Source organism: Nilaparvata lugens, chromosome 9 (genome assembly GCF_014356525.2).
Source record: "Nilaparvata lugens isolate BPH chromosome 9, ASM1435652v1, whole genome shotgun sequence".
Lineage (NCBI taxonomy): Eukaryota > Metazoa > Arthropoda > Insecta > Hemiptera > Delphacidae > Nilaparvata > Nilaparvata lugens.
Genome location: NC_052512.1, coordinates 44,485,405 through 44,506,466, shown reverse-complemented (window position 1 = coordinate 44,506,466; position 21,062 = coordinate 44,485,405). Strand labels below are relative to the sequence as shown.

At 36.2% G+C, this 21,062-nt stretch overlaps 1 protein-coding gene across 1 annotated transcript in view; it reads right to left on the bottom strand.

The window, feature by feature from the left end:
• LOC111063758 (dmX-like protein 2) overlaps positions 1-21,062 on the bottom strand; it is a 478,861-nt gene that overhangs the window by 436,175 nt on the left and 21,624 nt on the right. The window contains exons 5-8 of the mRNA XM_039435348.1: positions 16,407-16,548; positions 9,402-9,590; positions 8,489-8,729; positions 6,740-6,875 (exon numbers count right to left, since the gene is read on the bottom strand). Of these exons, the coding sequence (XP_039291282.1) occupies positions 6,740-6,875; positions 8,489-8,729; positions 9,402-9,590; positions 16,407-16,548 (708 nt within the window). The remainder of the gene's footprint in view (positions 1-6,739; positions 6,876-8,488; positions 8,730-9,401; positions 9,591-16,406; positions 16,549-21,062) is intronic.

Sequence of the window (21,062 nt, the reverse complement as noted above, 5' to 3'; positions counted from 1 at the left end):
TAATCCTATTATTCACCCACTGGATGATAATCCATAAATATTATAATCAATTCTGATAAACAATGATGAAATGATAAATAATTACGAATAATATTTACAAAATTCTCTTAGGGACTTAATATAGCGCATGACTTCAAAAAAATACGACTTAAAAAAATGACTATCACCATTAAACCTTAAATATCAACACCTTATGACAACAAATTCAAATATTTAATTCATGAAATCTATCAACAAATATCTAATTTTAATAACCCTTGAAAATATTTCAATAAAACTTATTCATAACCTTAATATAATGAAATATAAATCCAAAGGGCCAAAATTCTAAAGTGAAATATCTCAGAACCCTTTGCCCTAAACAAAATTATAATTATCGCAATGCTAAAATCTATGCTAAGAAAATAAACTGCAATAAAATTTTTTTCGAAAATCGACTTTTTCCGAATTTGTCTGAAATTTCTAGACTAACAATCAAGATACGCCGCGTACCTTGTAATCATCATAAATCGTAAAAAAAGAACTCATCGGAATAAACGAATACCACTTATAACTGAAAACCAAAATCCAATATATGTAGAATACAACTATCCATCAAATATCATGAAACCAAAATGAAATCCCAACATAAACCATAGAAAAATAGCAGATAACCATTTAGCAAAAACGCGCGAAAATCAAAATCAGTAGATAACCATTCAGCAGAAACGCGCGAATTCAAAATCCGTGTCGACTGTAGCCGAAAATTTACTACCTATTGAAATAACTCACGACCCTCAAATATCTCAAAATATCTACTTCACATATCCTATCCCATTTTAGAAATGCAAGCGAATGACCTAAAATTCATCTTTAAATTCAAAAAAAAATTTTTTGCTACTATACAAGGTCACCAACAAAACTATAAAATGAAAAACCTCAAAACCCTTTGCTCTAAACAAAATTTTTCACAGAACAAGTTGAATGTACTCATCCTAAAAAATAGATTCCCGAAAAAAAAAAATCGAAAAATCACAAAATTGTTTCCCATGACTGGAGATTTCTGAATTTTCGATAATTTCGCCTCTTGGCAGCCAGTAGAGCAAAATTTAGTAAGAGTCAATCAATATCAAACGCTATCAAAATCGTCGTTTGAAAAACTTCCTTCACAACAGATTCGTTCGGTGAATACATTGAATTTCCAGAATATTTCAAAATACTAAAACAAAACTTTATATGGAGAAAAAAATCACAAAACCCCAAAGAGAAAATTTTGAAATATTATTGAAAAATACCTAACTCGAAACTACTGCCCTAATCGAAAAATTTTATGGACATAAACGATTGAAATTATCACTACCTACAAGCTCAGAAAAAAAAATCATAAAATCCCAAAATTGAAAAGTTCATTATTAGTAAAATATCAAAATCTAATAAAAATTCTATTCTAATTATCTTATTCTACTCTAATCATTATTCTTTTTAGCTCATAATATTTCCAAATAACATAATATTAATCATTCTTCATATCGGACAATGATTATTTTCAATTTATCTGACATCGAATGATGTATTAGTCCCAAACTTCAGCGTTCTTCATTGAATGACAACTGCAAATCAGCTAAAAGGCCTCGTTCTACTAGCATATTGTCTCATGTAATACTTTCGCTGAGTCTGCTGAGTCTGAGTTCGTTTTTCAAACCTCTCCAAATATTGTTTCAATAAATATTCATCGCTATTAACGCTTAACTGGGACCGTTTCCCAACTATTCAAAATTATGTCATCATATTTCTCTACCGAACTCTCATTATAACAATTCATCAGTTTCATTTTATTATTCTTCATATCTTTCGGATAATTACAATAATTCAAATCTGACTCTGTATTTCACCTTCACCGTTTACACAAATCGCTGATTCACATTTTTTCTGTAATCGATTCAATACTATTTCCATTGCCTGGTTCGTTGTTCATCAATAATTGATTCATTCATCTTGTTAACAAAACTTTTATTATCGTCAGTAATACTTTTCAGCTCCAAGTAGCATGAGTCAGTAATATTTCGTTCAACACCATTATTTGCTGATCCACATTTCTGGCTATAATTAATTTTAATATCTACAAGATCAATCTCGTGTTTATGGGAGATTGAATATTTCTTATCATCAGTATTAGAATAGTTTCTTCTAACATATATCCCATTGTGCCTAACACCTTCCAAAGTAGAACCTGATTCAGTGACTATACAACCTCCTAATTCATTCCTTGAATTATCAATATTTGATGGACCGCCGTCTAAAACTTTTCATCAATATGCCTAGTACTAAACTCCTGTGTCCTATCAGTAAAATGCTTTCTTACGTCTAGCATTTTCCGAAAACTTTCTGCCATCAAAAGAACACACTCTATCATAGCCTTCTTTTTCACAAATTCTATGCATCCTTTTATAAACCCGATAAGCATAATTAACGTTGTAAAAACAATTCCGCGTAAAATGATTAGGTTTACCACAAACTTTACATTTCTTACGTCTTCTTTTTCTATTAGTCCTATTATTCACGAGACTAACATTCTGATGCATCTTGACTCCTCTAGATTCACAATCATTACGCATACCAGAGTTCACAAAAGTTCAAACGGCCTGTTATCAATCGTAAAAGAGAAATCCAATCACTTTCCGATAATCTGATAACTCTTCCTTAATCATTTCCCTCTCTTTATCCTCTTTGTAATTATATCTTCCTCATTCAAATCACAATCATTACAAATAAGAACTTCATCCAACCCATTTTCAATCTCGAAGTTACTAACATGACATATACATCCCTTCATTTGAAACATAATAATTACAAGATCAAATCATCAGAAATAATAGCATATCTAAACAATTCTCATTTTCAAACTCATTTCCGATTTCCAATAGTTCTTCAATTCGGTTCCATAATATCATTAATTACTTGCACCTGTCCAAATTTCCACTCATTCAAATACTGACATGATAATCATATTCTCAATATTTTTATACAATTCTACAATAGTACTATTTGATAACATTATAATTCTTTCAAATATGTTTGAAGACAAACCTCTTAAAATTATCCTGATAATCCGAGATTCATGCATATCGAATCTACTTTTCTACATAGGATAAGACTCGTGCTACAAAATCTCTACCATCTTCTTCAAATTCCATGCTACAAGTATCTAATCCTTTTCTAGTTTCCACAATTTGAGAGGAGATCGATAGAAATTACCAATTTTTCTTTCACTGGCATATATTCAAATTTGTCCTGTCGAGTCAAATCATTCTCAATAACGTCAAAATATTTCTCAGCACTTCCTTTCAAACAAAACCGCAAGTATAATAAATTATCCTTTTCATCCCAACCGTTCGCTAAGGCAACCTTTTCAAAATAGTTGAAAAAATCATCAATGTCAAATTCTTCATCTTTTCCATCAAAAAATTTCGGTAATAGTAACGGTCTAAGTTTTTCCATTGTTAATCTGTTCCAATCCAATTCATTCAATAATAAATAATAATTTCCAATTAATCTGGTTCCAATAATCATAAATTCTCCATATCTCAAATATCGATATCTCTCCAATAATAATAATTTATCCTATTCATCATATCTTAATAATCATTAATTCCCATCTCATCATAAATATCTAATTCTTTCTAATAAGAATTGATAATAATCTTGCAATCGTACAAAATCTTCAATTGTCATAGCTTTTGCATTCAAAATCTCAAAATCAATAATAATCGTAATCTTCCAATATCGTGAATCTCAAATTTATCTGTTCAATATAATCATCATTCTCCATCCGTTAAAATCCATTATTAGCAATCAATTATTGTTCCACAATATTCAAATTCAATAATCCTCGAAATTCATCCTACAAACTGTTTTTTACAGTCCCGTAAGGTTCAAACTCAACTATTTCACCCATAATTTCACTGAAATAAAAACATATATTCAATAATGAAAAATGCAACCACAAAAATTGAATCTTCAATGAGGTAACCGGAAAAGTCCAAATTTTAAAAGCTGGATTAAAAACCCTTGAGCCTCCACCAATTATGTAAACGAGATCTGGAATACCAGGAAACCAGGTGACAAATAACAAAATAACACTGTTCCATATCACTTTGAATACTGTCACTTGTAAAAACTGTCACGATGATACTTGCTCAAAGGCCAAATTTCAACTGTATTAATACTAATTAGCACAGCTCCTCCTTAAGCCCTAAACCTTCCAGAAGGAGCCAGATTTTAACTATAAATCGGAGTTTGGGGTTTGGAGTATTTAGAAGTTTCTCAAAAGTCTGTCTAGGGACAAGTTGATTAGTTACAATTGACTAATCATCAGTTTATTCTTGGATTCAACAAATGTTTTGGTTACACAGTCCACGGTTCAAGGTTGGCTTTCAATCTTTATTCATTGCAAGTATTTAACTTTACTTATTCTATCTTTTGAAAGTTTTTTTTTCTATGGTTACAGCAAAAAGTGGCTGAATGAAGTTAAAACGTTTGCAATCCACTGTACCGACTGGCATTCCTGTTCCTTGAGCCAGAGGACTATTACTTGCTAGAGCGACTCTCTATGTTCTAGAAAAGATGAATCCACGTAAACAATTCAGTGTGGTGTGAATAAGGTAAATCAATCAAATACCTTGAATTATCTAGGGAGGAATCCCATAATTTGTGTTGACCATTGCTCAAAAATACCTCAATAAGCTAATTTGTTATTACTTACCTCAACAATATATTAATGCTTGCGAAGTTGGCTTCACATTTTAATAATTGCTTGCTCCCATTTGCTAGTTGGCGGCTTCACGTTTCACAAGAGTGGGAGTAGATACTGTAGTTAGTTTTACTGTATTTCTAGGGAGCAAAATGAGGCTTTTTTCTCTCTGAGGAGAAACATTTGGAGCTCGCTGTGAAGCCCAGGGCCGAGGGAGAAAAACACTTTTTATAGTTTGCTGTGCATCTGTGCAACGGAATGTGAATTTATATGGCTTCGTCTATAACTATGTTGTAAAAAGGATAATAAATGAATTGAAAAAAATGAGTTCCTGTTTTTACTTCCTTGCCCTATTTACCATAGGTAAGAAAGTATTGCTGTTCCGAAAAAAAATTAAGGTACCACAATTTCTAAATTTCTATACGTTTCAAGGTCCCCTGATCCAAAAAGTGGTTTTGGGTATTGGTCTGTTGTGTGTGGTGTGTGTGTGTGTGTGTGTGTGTGGTGTGTGTGTTGTGTGTGTGTGTGTGTTGTGTGTATGAGTGTATGTGCGTCTGTGTACACGATATTCATCTCCCAATTAACGAATCACTTGAAATTTGGAATTTAAGGGTCGTTACACTACAAGGATCCGACACGAACATTTTCGATCAAATGCAATTCAAGATGGCGGCTAAAATGTCGAAAATGTTGTCAAAAACAGGGTTTTTTTCGCGATTTTCTCAAAAACGGCTCCAAAGATTTTGATGAAATTCATACCTAGAAAAGTCACTGATAAGCTCTATCAAATGCCACAAGTCTCATATCTGTAAAAATTTCAGAGCTCCGCCCCATCTAAGCAATCCACAAGTTGACATGTTTTGATGCGAACAAACACAACCCTACTCTCTCTTATTATATAGATTGTTTTTCACTTTCCTTGCCCTTTTACCATAGGTAAGGAAGTATTGCTTTCCGAAAAAATTAAGGTACCCCAATTTCCAAATTTCTTACTTTCAAGGTCCCCTGAGTCCAAAAAAGTGGGTTCTTGGGTATTGGTCTGTATGTGTGTGGTGTGTGTGTGTTATGAGTGTATGTGCGTCTGTGTACACGATATTCATCTCCCAATTTGACCTGAAATTTGAACTTGAGGTCCTTACAATATAGGATCCGACACGAACAATTTCGATCAATCAATTCAGATGGCGCGAAATGGATAAAATGTTGTCAAAAACAGGGTTTTTCGCGATTTTCTCGAAAACGGCTCCAACGATTTTGATCAAATTCTACCTAGCAAAGTCATTGATAAGCCTATCACCTGCCACAAGTCTCATATCTGTAAAAATTTCAGGAGCACTGCACCATCTATACAAAGTTGGTTTTAGATTCCCAATTATCAGGCTTCAGATACAATTTAAACAAAAAACTTCGAGTGGAAAAGATTGAGCATAGAAATCTCTACAATTAATGTTCATAACATTTTCATCTAAAATTGAAAATAAGCTCGAAATTCGAGAAAATAAGATTAGTCCATTGCAAACTGTTGGCAACTGTTCTATTAAATCATCACTATGAAGAGATAGCAGATCTCGTGTATATCTAGCGTTATTGTCCTGTCACCAGCTGGCTCAAATCTTAGAAAAGTAGACTTGAGATGCGCGGGAACACTAGCGTCAGTTGATAATTTTCATAAGGCAAGGAAAGTGTGTGAGTGCACCACCCAGATTTTTTTCTAAATGTAATTTTTACATTTATGTGACGACTCTGCAAGCGGGCATTAGTCATCTTGGCAAAATTTTCTGACTCGAGCTGTTTAAAGTCTAGAGCTTAGCTGAATCCTGAGCTCGGAACCGACCCTTAATGTGTTGGAAAGTGGAAGCGCATTTGATACGCAACCGATTTGATACGCAACCGATTTGATACGCAACCAATTTGATACACACAATCGAGCAACTGATTTTGACAGTGTTACCGGTCCTGAGCATTGATGCTGGCGGCCAGATGCATGTGGAGTCCAGGGTCACCCGGTGCCATGGAAGCCGTAGCTGTGGAAGTCGTGCACACTGTACGTGGAGGGCAGAGTGGGGAGGTCCTCTGCCACCCCACCAATCAGCTGATTGGCCTGCCTCCCTGCTGCTTTGCGTGGCGACGTATGTGGAAGCATGTCCTGCAACACATCAAATTATAGTGGATAATCATAGAGAAGAGATAGCATAGGAAGATATCCATGTCCTCAAAGACATCAAGGGCTCGTTTCCGATCTCGGCATTTTCTATCTAATCACAGTGAATTGAGATTAATTCCCAGAGGAAGCACAAATTTCCCTCACAAAGGCCCGGTGCACAAAAGCCAGTTAAATTTTAATCCTGATTAATTTCACGTGAACCACTTCAGAGAAGACCATTTCAAAAAGATGATTCCACTGGAATTAATCAGGATTAAAAATAATCCGGCTTTTTTGCAACCGACACTAAGTACCTGATTGAATGATTGCAAAAGTTCAACAGCTGAGTCATAATTTTGACACAGTCCCACACACATGGACTCGCTCACATCCCATTGCATCAGACGACGAAATAATTATTATCAGATGTTTTTCCAAGGATGAATAATAATTATCCTGTTAATGTCCTTTAGCGAATTTTCCCAGGGATGAGACCTAGTGCATTCGATTTTTTATATTATAAACCTACTATGTTCTGAATTTCGTGAGAATCGTTGGAGACGTTTTCGAGATCCGGTGAAATCAAACATATAAACAGAAATTGCTCGTTTAATAGTATCGGATTATTGCAAACAATTCGATACAACTTTTTCGCCCCACTTGGATGTAATGAGCTGGTTTTCGTGCGTCATATGGAGGCCGAAAATGATTGTTTTCTGACCAGGCGGTAAAAGTTTTACGGCCCTAGGGCTGTAAAATAACCTTGAAGTCAGCTTATTCTAGATACTGTGTCTTGCCCTTCTATTTACTGTGGCTATTTACTTGCTATTCTAGATACTGTGTCTTGCCCTTCTATTTACTTGCTATTCTAGATACTGTGTCTTGCCCTTCTATTTACTGTGGCTATTCTAGATACTGTGTCTTGCGGCTCCAACGATTTTGATCAAATTCATACTTAGAAAAGTCATTGATAAGCTCTATCAACTGCCACAAGTCTCATATCTGTAGAAATTTCAGGAGCACTGCACCATCTATACAAAGTTTGGTTTTAGATTCCCAATTATCAGGCTTCAGATACAATTTAAACAAAAAACTTCGAGTGGAAAAGATTGAGCATAGAAATCTCTACAATTAATGTTCAGTAACATTTTCATCTAAAATTGAAAATAAGCTCGAAATTCGAGAAAATAAGATTAGTCAATTGCAAACTGTTGGCAACTGTTTCTATAAAATCATTCACTATGAAGAGATAGCAGATCTCGTGTATATCTAGCGTTATTGTCCTGTCACCAGCTGGCTCAAATCTTAGAAAAGTAGACTTGAGATGCGCGGGAACACTAGCGTCAGTTGATAAATTTTCCATAACGGCAAGGAAAGTTGTGTGAGTGCACCACACCAGATTTTTTTCTAAATGTAAATTTTTACATTTATGTGACGACTCTGCATCATTAGTCATCTTGGCAAAATTTTCTGACTCGAGCTGTTTAAAGTCTAGAGCTTAGCTAAATCCCGAGCTCGGAAACCGACCCTTAATGTGTTGGAAAGTGGAAGCTCATTTGATACCCAACCGATTTGATACGCAACCGATTTGATACGCAACCGCTTTGTTACGCAACCAATTTGATACACACAATCGAGCAGCTGATTTTGACAGTGTTACCGGTCTGAGCATTGATGCTGGCGGCCAGATGCATGTGGAGTCCAGGGGTCACCCCGGTGCCATGGAAGCCGTAGCTGTGGAAGTCGTGCACACTGTACGTGGAGGGCAGAGTGGGGATGGGTCCTGCCACCCCACCAATCAGCTGATTGGCGCTGCCTCCCTGCTGCTTGGCGTGGCGACGTATGTGGAAGCATGTCCTGCAACACATCAAATTATAGTGGATAATCATAGAGAAGAGATAGCATGGGAAGATATCCATGTCCTCAAAGACATCAATGGCCAGTTTCCGATCTCGGCATTTTCTATCTAATCACAGTGAATTGAGATTAATTCCCAGAGGAATGAAAAAAATTCCCTCACAAAGGCCCGGTTGCACAAAAGCCAGTTAAATTTTAATCCTGATTAATTTCACGTGAACCACTTCAGAGAAGACCATTTCAAAAAGATGATTCCACTGGAATTAATCGGGATTAAAAATAATCCGGCTTTTTTGCAACCGACCTGATTGAATGATTGCAAAAGTTCAACAGCTGAGTCATAATTTTGACACAGTCCCACACACATGAACTCGCTCACTCACTTGCATCAGACGACGAAATAATTATTAACAGATCTTTTTCCAAGGATGAATAATAATTATCCTGTTAATGTCCTTTAGCGGATTTTCCCAGGGATGAGACCTAGTGCATTCGATTTTTTATATTATAAACCTACTATGTTCTGAATTTCGTGAGAATCGTTGGAGCCGTTTTCGAGATCCGGTGAAATACAAACATATAAACAGAAATTGCTCGTTTAATAGTATCGGATTATTGCAAACAATTCGATACAACTTTTTTTTACAAATCAATCAAATTTTTCGCACTTACTTCATGTGTTTGAGACGTTGCATGAACCGATGCTTGTGTCTGTGAGTGTGGAACTTTGGATTATGAGCGGCAAGCGGATCAAATTGATGCATGTTCACCAAACCTCCATCGTCTGGCAGCACTGTTTCAACCCATAGCCGACAGATATTGTCACGGCACGATGTTACCAACATATTCGACACTGAGCCTCTGTAATCAAACAAAATACAAACAAAAATTAAAAACACAATCTATATATATATAAAAGCGAAATGGCACTAACTCACTCACTCACTCACTCGCATAACTAAAAATCTACCGGACCAAAAACGTTCAAATTTGGTAGGTATGTTCAGTTGGCCCTTTAGAGGCGCACTAAGAAATCTTTTGGCAATATTTCAACTCTAAGGGTTGTTTTTAAGGGTTTAAAGTTCGTCTTTCAGCATGTATATTCTTCTTCTCCCTATCTCTTAATTATAATTGAAATTTCCATATCATATGTTACTATAGAACTATAATCTAGATAGAGTACCTCTTCGAAACAGTTGTTAACTGGCAACTAAATTAATAATTTTGTCAGGTTGGCATTAAGTTGAGTTGACTTTGTTAGGTTGGCACCAAGTTGAAGATTAAATGCATTTATCGCGGAAAAATTGATTGGGCACTGCTACTTCAATCCTGGGAATATTATATTACTAGCCGTCAGGCTCGCTTCGCTCGCCATATCCGTTTAGCCAGACGTTTAGTCTGGACCCCCGACTGGATCGTCCTAACATATGATAAAAATGCTCAAATGAAAAATGCAGGCGAGCGGAGCGAGCCTGCTGATTTCATTCTAGAACGATCCAGTCGGGGGTCCAGGGGGCGGAGCCCCCTGGCTAGACGGATATGGCGAGCGAAGCGAGCCTGACGGCTAGTCTTCTATATAATAAGAGAGAGTAGGGTTGTGTTTGTTCGCATCAAAACATGTAAACTTGTGGACTGCATACCGGAAAAATCTGGAGTGGCGCACTCACACAACTTTCCTTGCCGTTATGAGAATTGATCACCTGAAGCTAGTGTTCACGCGCATCTCAAGTCTACTTATAAACAAAGATCTGAGCCAGCTGTTGACAGGACAATAAGGCTGGAGACACACGAGGTCTGCTATCTCTTCATAGTGAATGATTTAATAGAATCAACAGTTGCCAACAGTTTGCAATTGGATAATCACATTTCCTCGAATTTCGAGCTTATTTCAAATTTTAGGTGAAAATGTTACTGGTCATTAATTGTAGAGACTTTCATGCTCAATCTTTTCCACTTGAAATGTTTTGTTTTAATTGTATCTGAAGCTTGATAATCGGGACTCTAAAATCAAACTTTGAATAGATGGAGTGGAGCTCCTGGAATTTTTACAGATATGGGACTTGTGGCAGTTGATAAAGCTTATCAATGACTATTTTAGGTATGAATTTGATCAAAATCGTTGGAGCCGTTTTCGAGAAAATCGCTAAAACCCCTGTTTTTGACAACATTTTATCCATTTTAGCCGCCATCTTGAATTGCATTTGATCGAAATTGTTCGTGTCGGATCCTTATATTGTAAGGACCTCAAGTTCCAAATTTCAGGTCATTCCGTTAATTGGGAGATGAGATATCGTGTACACAGAAGCACATACACTCATACACACACACACACACACACCACACACACACACACACACACACATACAGACCAATACCCAGAAACCACTTTTTTTTGGACTCAGGGGACCTTGAAACGTATAGAAATTTGGAAATTGGGGTACCTTAATTTTTTCGGAAAGCAATACGTTCCTTACCTATGGTAAAAGAGCAAGGAAAGTAAAAAACAATCTATATAATAAGAGAGAGTAGGGTTGTGTTTGTTCGCATCAAAACATGTCAACTTGTGGATTGCATACCGGAAAAACGGGAATGATTTAGATCTCACAATTTTGCAAATACGTTCTAAAAATATCAATCTCGTGCACCTCAAAGCCCACATTGCAATTTTCCTTCTAGATTTTTCAGGATTAATGTTAAAATTTCATTCATGGGACATGAATATATATAAAATGTTAATATAGAACAACAATCTAGAGACTACCTCTTCGAAAAAGATGATTGAAATTGACAACTAAATTAATAACCATTATGTAATGTTGGCATTAAGTAGAGGAAGGTTTGTAAACAAGATTAGGAGATCAGTCACTTTATTAGTTTAGCACCAAGTGAAAAACTTATCTATGTATTTATAATGAAGGAGAGAATTGGTTTATACACGTAGGGGATAAGAAATTCACGAATGACGCATCATCACGTCTCAACTACTCAACTGTTAACTTGGAATTTGACTTATAGATTCTTGATTTACTGAGGATGGTTATAGACCTATTCTCAATTCATTTCAGTTTGTCAATTTTTTAATTGGACCCTTGTGGAGCACGGGTTACCTGCTATACACAATAAAAATATAAATATATCAAAGTAAATATAGGAGTTATTCTTCATTGATTCATACAATAAGTACATCATCAAAATGATAGGGAGAGAAAAAATAAGGTAACCTTGTGCTATTCCTCTCCCAAATTTATTATTTTATTGCTCGTGATGTGATCTATAGACAAAGCTATAGAAAATGTAATATTGATTCCTTTGTTCATTAATTCATTAACTTATACCAGAGAGAAATGATAGCATATAAGAAGACATGCCATGGTGTTGGACCGTTATGTTGCAAATGTGAATGTTAACTGAAGCCGATAGTCCTAGTAGTTGTTTTTGGTGAAGCTATGTGACGCTGGTAGTCTCTCATACTGTGCCCTTCTTACACTCTTACACTCCCAACAACACACTAATAATAGACAGTGTATAGGGTGTCTATGTTGCAAATGTGAGTGTTAACTGAAGCCGATAGTCCTAGTAGTTGTTTTTGGTGAAGCTATGTGACGCTGGTGGTCTCTCATACTGTGCCCTTCTTACACTCTTACACTCCCAACAATACACTAATAATAGACAGTGTATAGGGTGTCTATGTTGCAAATGTGAGTGTTAACTGAAGCCGATAGTCCTAGTAGTTGTTTTTGGTGAAGCTATGTGACGCTGGTAGTCTCTCATACTGTGCCCTTCTTACACTCCCAACAACACACTAATAATAGACAGTGTATAGGGTGTCTATGTTGCAAATGTGAGTGTTAACTGAAGCCGATAGTCCTAGTAGTTGTTTTTGGTGAAGCTATGTGACGCTGGTAGTCTCTCATACTGTGCCCTTCTTACACTCTTACACTCCCAACAACACACTAATAATACACAGTAGTCGACAGTAATTGGGGAAGAAATTTGCAACATATTGGTCCTTTACCATGGCATATCGCCGGTCTCGGCTACCTAAGGCTTAACTCACACTTAGGCGACTCAGGTGGAGAAGAGACTGGACTCTAGTGGAGAGGATGTGTTTTCAAATGGTGACGTTGCGGAGACTATAATCGACTGGTCTGAGTGTCACCATTTGGAAACACATGCTCTCCACTAGAGTCCAGTCTATTCTCCACCTGAGTCGCCTAAGTGTCAGTTGAGACTAAGAAGTAGTAGTTAGGTCATGTAAGAGGCCCTGAAATTAATCAGTTGCGACCTGAAAGCTCTGACACCAGACCTCAGCCATTCAGGTCATTCGATATTATTATAGATGATAGAAATAATAATTTCATTCATGGGACATGAATATATATAAATGTTAATATAGAACAACAATCTAGAGACTACCTCTTCGAAAAAGATGATTGAAATTGACAACTAAATTAATAACCATTATGTAATGTTGGCATTAAGTAGAGGAAGGTTTGTAAACAAGATTAGGAGATCAGTCACTTTATTAGTTTAGCACCAAGTGAAAAACTTATCTATGTATTTATAATGAAGGAGAGAATTGGTTTATACACGTAGGGGATAAGAAATTCACGAATGACGCATCATCACGTCTCAACTACTCAACTGTTAAACTTGGAATTTGACTTATAGATTCTTGATTTACTGAGGATGGTTATAGACCTATTCTCAATTCATTTCAGTTTGTCAATTTTTTAATTGGACCCTTGTGGAGCACGGGTTACCTGCTATACACAATAAAAATATAAATATATCAAAGTAAATATAGGAGTTATTCTTCATTGATTCATACAATAAGTACATCATCAAAATGATAGGGAGAGAAAAAATAAGGTAACCTTGTGCTATTCCTCTCCCAAATTTATTATTTTATTGCTCGTGATGTGATCTATAGACAAAGCTATAGAAAATGTAATATTGATTCCTTTGTTCATTAATTCATTAACTTATACCAGAGAGAAATGATAGCATATAAGAAGACATGCCATGGTGTTGGACCGTTATGTTGCAAATGTGAATGTTAACTGAAGCCGATAGTCCTAGTAGTTGTTTTTGGTGAAGCTATGTGACGCTGGTAGTCTCTCATACTGTGCCCTTCTTACACTCTTACACTCCCAACAACACCTAATAATAGACAGTGTATAGGGTGTCTATGTTGCAAATGTGAGTGTTAACTGAAGCCGATAGTCCTAGTAGTTGTTTTTGGTGAAGCTATGTGACGCTGGTGGTCTCTCATACTGTGCCCTTCTTACACTCTTACACTCCCAACAATACACTAATAATAGACAGTGTATAGGGTGTCTATGTTGCAAATGTGAGTGTTAACTGAAGCCGATAGTCCTAGTAGTTGTTTTTGGTGAAGCTATGTGACGCTGGTAGTCTCTCATACTGTGCCCTTCTTACACTCCCAACAACACACTAATAATAGACAGTGTATAGGGTGTCTATGTTGCAAATGTGAGTGTTAACTGAAGCCGATAGTCCTAGTAGTTGTTTTTGGTGAAGCTATGTGACGCTGGTAGTCTCTCATACTGTGCCCTTCTTACACTCTTACACTCCCAACAACACACTAATAATAAACAGTAGTCGACAGTAATTGGGGAAGAAATTTGCAACATATTGGTCCTTTACCATGGCATATCGCCGGTCTCGGCTACCTAAGGCTTAACTCACACTTAGGCGACTCAGGTGGAGAAGAGACTGGACTCTAGTGGAGAGGATGTGTTTTCAAATGGTGACGTTGCGGAGACTATAATCGACTGGTCTGAGTGTCACCATTTGGAAACACATGCTCTCCACTAGAGTCCAGTCTATTCTCCACCTGAGTCGCCTAAGTGTCAGTTGAGACTAAGAAGTAGTAGTTAGGTCATGTAAGAGGCCCTGAAATTAATCAGTTGCGACCTGAAAGCTCTGACACCAGACCTCAGCCATTCAGGTCATTCGATATTATTATAGATGATAGAAATAATAATTTAATTGATGAAGGGCACTTGAGAATGACATAATGTTAAACTTGGTCATGTTTAATTTGAAAAGGTTACAAGGTCACTAGTTATTTCCTATAATTGAAAAAGAAATCTATTCATTTGAGGTAATCATACAAATAAAGTTAAACATAGAGAAAAGATAGCATATGAAGATATGCCATGGTTTGTAGAAATCATCCAAAGTTTGGAAGTTTTGTATCAAATTATGGTATTGTGTATCAAGTTGAGATGATTCTGTATCATGAATGGTGATATGCCATGGTAAAGGACTGTTATGTTGCAAATTTCTAATAGACTACTGTCTATTATTAGTGTGTTGTTGGGAGTGTAAGAGTGTAAGAAGGGCACAGTATGAGAGACTACCAGCGTCACATAGCTTCACCAAAAACAACTACTAGGACTATCGGCTTCAGTTAACACTCACATTTGCAACATAGACACCCTATACACTGTCTATTATTAGTGTGTTGTTGGGAGTGTAAGAGTGTAAGAAGGGCACAGTATGAGAGACTACCAGCGTCACATAGCTTCACCAAAAACAACTACTAGGACTATCGGCTTCAGTTAACACTCCATTTGCAACATAGACACCCTATACACTGTCTATTATTAGTGTGTGTTGGGAGTGTAAGAGTGTAAGAAGGGCACAGTATGAGAGACTACCAGCGTCACATAGCTTCACCAAAAACAACTACTAGGACTATCGGCTTCAGTTAACACTCACATTTGCAACATAGACACCCTATACACTGTCTATATTAGTGTGTTGTTGGGAGTGTAAGAGTGTAAGAAGGGCACAGTATGAGAGACTACCAGCGTCACATAGCTTCACCAAAAACAACTACTAGGACTATCGGCTTCAGTTAACACTCACATTTGCAACATAGACACCTATACACTGTCTATTATTAGTGTGTGTTGGGAGTGTAAGAAGGGCACAGTATGAGAGACTACCAGCGTCACATAGCTTCACCAAAAACAACTACTAGGACTATCGGCTTCAGTTAACACTCACATTTGCAACATAGACACCCTATACACTGTCTATTATTAGTGTGTTGTTGGGAGTGTAAGAGTGTAAGAAGGGCACAGTATGAGAGACTACCAGCGTCACATAGCTTCACCAAAAACAACTACTAGGACTATCGGCTTCAGTTAACACTCACATTTGCAACATAGACACCCTATACACTGTCTATTATTAGTGTGTTGTTGGGAGTGTAAGAGTGTAAGAAGGGCACAGTATGAGAGACTACCAGCGTCACATAGCTTCACCAAAAACAACTACTAGGACTATCGGCTTCAGTTAACACTCACATTTGCAACATAGACACCCTATACACTGTCTATTATTAGTGTGTTGTTGGGAGTGTAAGAAGGGCACAGTATGAGAGACTACCAGCGTCACATAGCTTCACCAAAAACAACTACTAGGACTATCGGCTTCAGTTAACACTCACATTTGCAACAGAACGGTCCTTTACCACGGCATAAATGATACGGTATCATCACAATATGATACAGTATCATCTCACCTTGACACACAACATCACATGATTTGAAACAAAACTCCCAAACTCTGAATGATGAATTCTACAAACCATGGCATATCTTGTTACGCTATGTCTTTATTTGTATATTTAGCACTCACTTGGGCATGTACTTGCTGGTCTTTCGCCATGACAGTTGTGTGACTGCTCTGGGATGTGATATATAGACAAATCCGTAGTTGAGTTCATTAACGGTCGACTGCTGGTGTTGACTTTGGTCCACGCTTTTCGACGGAAACAACACTGTAAAACAAAAAACATAATTAATCTATATATATATATATATATATATATATATATAATAAAATATATATGAATTAAAACAGGGGACATAATACACAAATAGATTGAAAACACTTAAAAACTTACATTAGAAATGTGGTAAATTTTCGGAGACTGGGTCTCCTTCCTCAACCGAGCAGACTATATATATATATATATATATATATATATATATATATATATATTATATATATATATATAAAAGCGAAATGGCACTCACTCACTCACTTACTGACTGACACACTCACTCGCAGAACTAAAAATCTACCGGACCAAAAACGTTCAAATTTGGTAGGTATGTTCAGTTGGCCCTTTAGAGGCGCACTAAGAACGGATTTGGAAAAATTTCCAAAAATACGCCCAAAATTTGCGTTTTTCCAGCGTTTTTTTTTTCGATTTCTCAGCTTTATCGAGAACAAATGAACAGAAAATGTTCAAATTCAGTACCGAAGCTCAGCTAGGGTGTAATAATGTTGTGTGAGAAGGAATTTGCAATAACGTCAAAGATACGCCCAAAATTAGCGTAATTCCAGCGTTTTTTTTTTTCTTTTTCTCAGCTTTATCGAGTACAAATGAACAGAAAATGTTCAAATTTACTACAGAAGCTCACCTGGGGTGTAATAATGTTGTGTTGGGAAGAATTTGAAATAACGCCAAAGATACGCCTAAAATTAGCGTTTTTTTGCGTTTTCTCAGTTCTTTCATCAAGTAATAGATAGAAAATGTTCAAATTTGGTACAGAGGTTTAGCTAGGGTCTAAAAATTTTTTAATGAGGTGACTTTTATCAAAGATACGCCCAAAATCAGCGTTTTTCTCAGCTTTTCTGCGTTTTCTCAGGACTTCCTGATGGAATGAAGCATGCTCAAATGAAAAATGTAGGCGAGCGAAGTGAGCCCGCTGATCTCATTTTTGGACGATCCAGTCGGGGGTCCAGACGGATATGGCGAGTGAAGCGAGCCTGACGGCTAGTACTATAATAAAGGAAATAACGCTTATACACGTACGGGATAGGATAATTATGTTTGACGCATCATCACGTCTCAACTACTCAAGAAGAAGAGAGAAAGAAGAAGAAAGAAGAGCTTCGAATCAAATATAAGAAGCTGTATTGGAATAAAGGAACTACATCCTTTCAATCCGAAACAAAGTACTTCTGTACAAACAGATACCAGTAGTTCTGTGAAAACAGTAGACCTCACGCATTTTTCTCATCCACAAGTACCTGATGTCTTAACTACTCAAGAAGAAGAGAGAAAGAAGAAGAAAGAAGAGCTTCGAATCAAATATAAGAAGCTGTATTGGCTGATCGGAAGGAACTACATCCTTTCAATCCGAAACAAAGTACTTCTGTACAAACAGATACTAGTAGTTCTGTGAAAACAGTAGACCTCACGCATTTTTGGTAGAAAGTTAGTGGGGAGGATATTTTTAATATTCTTCCCAAAGAATGGACATTGATATGTCCAAAGCTCCGCCAATTTATGTAGATGCATAACAATATGATTATTATCTATAGTTATTAAATTACAAATTGCTTTTTCATATCATATACAGTTCAATAGTTATTTTCTTAGTCTATATTATGTAAATTCATCTATAATTTTGCTGTATTGTAAGCTATTGTATATAAGTGTATAAGCCAGTATATATTGTAATCTACATAAATAAAGTACTCAATCAATCAATGCTTCATGCTTGTGGACAGACGTTGATATGGTATATCAATTTGATGTTTATACCTTGTATCATGAGCATCAATTTTGCATCTTGTCTTCAAATTAGGTAAGTTTTTCATAGTATAAAGAGTTACATTGTAGATATACAAATTTATGACTGTTTATAGTTCAAGTTTCTTGAAAAGAGGTCGACAGTGGCTCAGATAGTCTGCACCTGACAAAACTCTGACTGCTTTTTTTTGCAATAATAATACTTTGTTCATGTGGCTGCAGCTGTTCCCATATATTAAAATACCATAGGCAATTATGCTTTGAAACAAGGCAAAGTATGAGTTCCTGAGATATTGTTCTGGAACTAAAGTTTTCAATTGTCTCAGTAAATAAATAACTCTTGCTAGCCTACAAGTAATGAAAATTATGTGGGGTTCCCACGTCAACTTGGGGTCAAACATTAATCCAAGGAACTTGATACTATTGCTGCTGTTTAGTGTGTGATCTCTCCGGCTAAATGTCAGAAACTGAGTTTTGTCTTCATTTAATTTAAAGCCATTCGCTCTGAACCATTTGGAAACTTCATATTAGAATTCATAGAGTTTGTATTCTATATGATATGATTCATCCATATCCGTGATAATCTTTCCATCTGATGAAAATTATTTTTTCCTACAGTTACGTTGAAAAGTGGCCATTGCTGCACTGATTACAGAACGCAAAGAATCACTTTTCCGCTCTAGTGCGGGAAAAATTTTTCTGCACTACAGATTTGCAACATGGCAACGCAAAATAGTTAGGAGGTTATATGGAGCAACAGTGCAGCAAAATCAAAATGAAGTTGGTAACAGTGACTGCTGTGGCTGCTATAGTGAGCAGAGGTGCAACCAAGCACAACGCGCTAATTATTAGTATTAGATATTATAACCAAGGACAACATTTTTATTCAATTTGACAATAAATTAAGGTTTTTATCAATAATAAAATTACACAGAAAAATTTTTGATGCATTTCAGGCAATTTTACCCATAATTACCCACTTTTCATATTCAATGGTAATTGTAGGAAAAACTTAATGTGAAATACGTGCGCAAAGTTCCTCTGCTGCACTCAAGAAACCATTCCGCCCTCGCCTACGGCTCGGGCGTAAACGTTTCTTTCGGTGCAGCAAACTGTCACTTTGCGCACTAGTTGCACAAATAACTATTTCCTCCAGCTACTGTCTAAAGTACTTACTTTACTCCCTGAAACATAATACTAAAGTGTCACTTTTTCGCTCTAGGTAGTAAAAAACAGAAAAACTCCCTAGGGAGTAAAAGTGACTCCATTTAAATAACATAGGAAGCATCTCTAATTCAAAAACTCACATTGTAATAGGTTAGAAGGTCTAAGCTCAGATGAGAAAGCGTAATAGAGGTGTCTGTCATTGAGTCAACTGAATTCAATACCACAACAAGAAATTTGAACAACTCATGAAATATATGTTTGTATGATATTTTATTCTTATTTTGTAGACGATAAAAATTTAAACAATTTTAAAGATATTTTATTCTATTCAAAATACCAGCCAACAAATATTTTTGATCTGCAATTCAAATCTGAAACGCGTGATCTGGAGTCAGCCATTTTTGGTAGCCGCTCAGCTGATATAATTGTTACAACTTTTGCCGATAGATAGCGCAATCGGCAGTGCCAATCAGCCGACCGGTTTTTAGGTTTTAGATTTTAGGTTATGTTGTTAGGAAACATTGTCACCAATACGTAAGTTTTTAAAATGATTTTATTTGCAGCTTCTATAAAAAAAAATGTAGATGAAGGAAAAATGTTGTGTACATCACGAGCGAAAAATACTTTTTCTCCCTCAGGAAAATTGTTGCCCTCGGCTTCGCCTCGGGCTTCAAACTTTTTCCCTGAGGGAGAAAAATACTTTTTCTCCCTCAGGAAAATTGTTGCGCTCGGCTTCGCCTCGGGCTTCAAACTTTTTCCCACAGGGAGAAAAAGTCGTACTTTTCACTCTTGATATACAAATAACTATTTTACAATCGAAAATATTATAATTTCTTCAGCATTATATAGTTCATTTGATTATTTTTAATCACCTATTAAATTAGTTTTTTTCGAATGTGAGAATGTTGATATGTTGATACTGATGGGCACGCATAATAATACCATGACTGCAAAACAAAATATTGAAACCAAAGACCTTGAAGATGCATATCTCTTTAAGGTCTTTGATTGAAACTATAGACCTTATAGAAATACAGAAATGTATCTGTGTAATCATTTGTCAGCTGATTGATTATGAATAATATTATAGCCACCTCTAATACAAGGCCCTGGCCTACCTTATTGCAACGTCGCAGTGTAGGCCTAGAATCTAATACATGACTGGTGAAAAAGATTTAAAAAAATACCAGCTGATATTTTTCACCAATCATGTATTAGATTCTAGGCCTACACTGCGACGTTGCAATAAGGTAGGCCAGGGCCTTGTATTAGAGGTGGCTATGATTGACCGAGCGAAGTGAGGTCCAAGATTCAAGTCGACGGTTTGGCATTTCTCTTAATGTTTAAATGTTTATATGTTGCGCATTTACGGCGAAACGCGGTAATAGATTTTCATGAAATTTGACAGGTATGTTCCTTTTTAAATTGCGCGTCGACGTATATACAAGGATTTTGGAAATATTGCATTTCAAGGATAATATAAAAGGAAAAAGTAGCCTCCTTCATACGCCAATATTACCGTAAAAATCACACTATAGAATTATTCATCATAAATCAGCTGTCTAGTGGACTATAATACT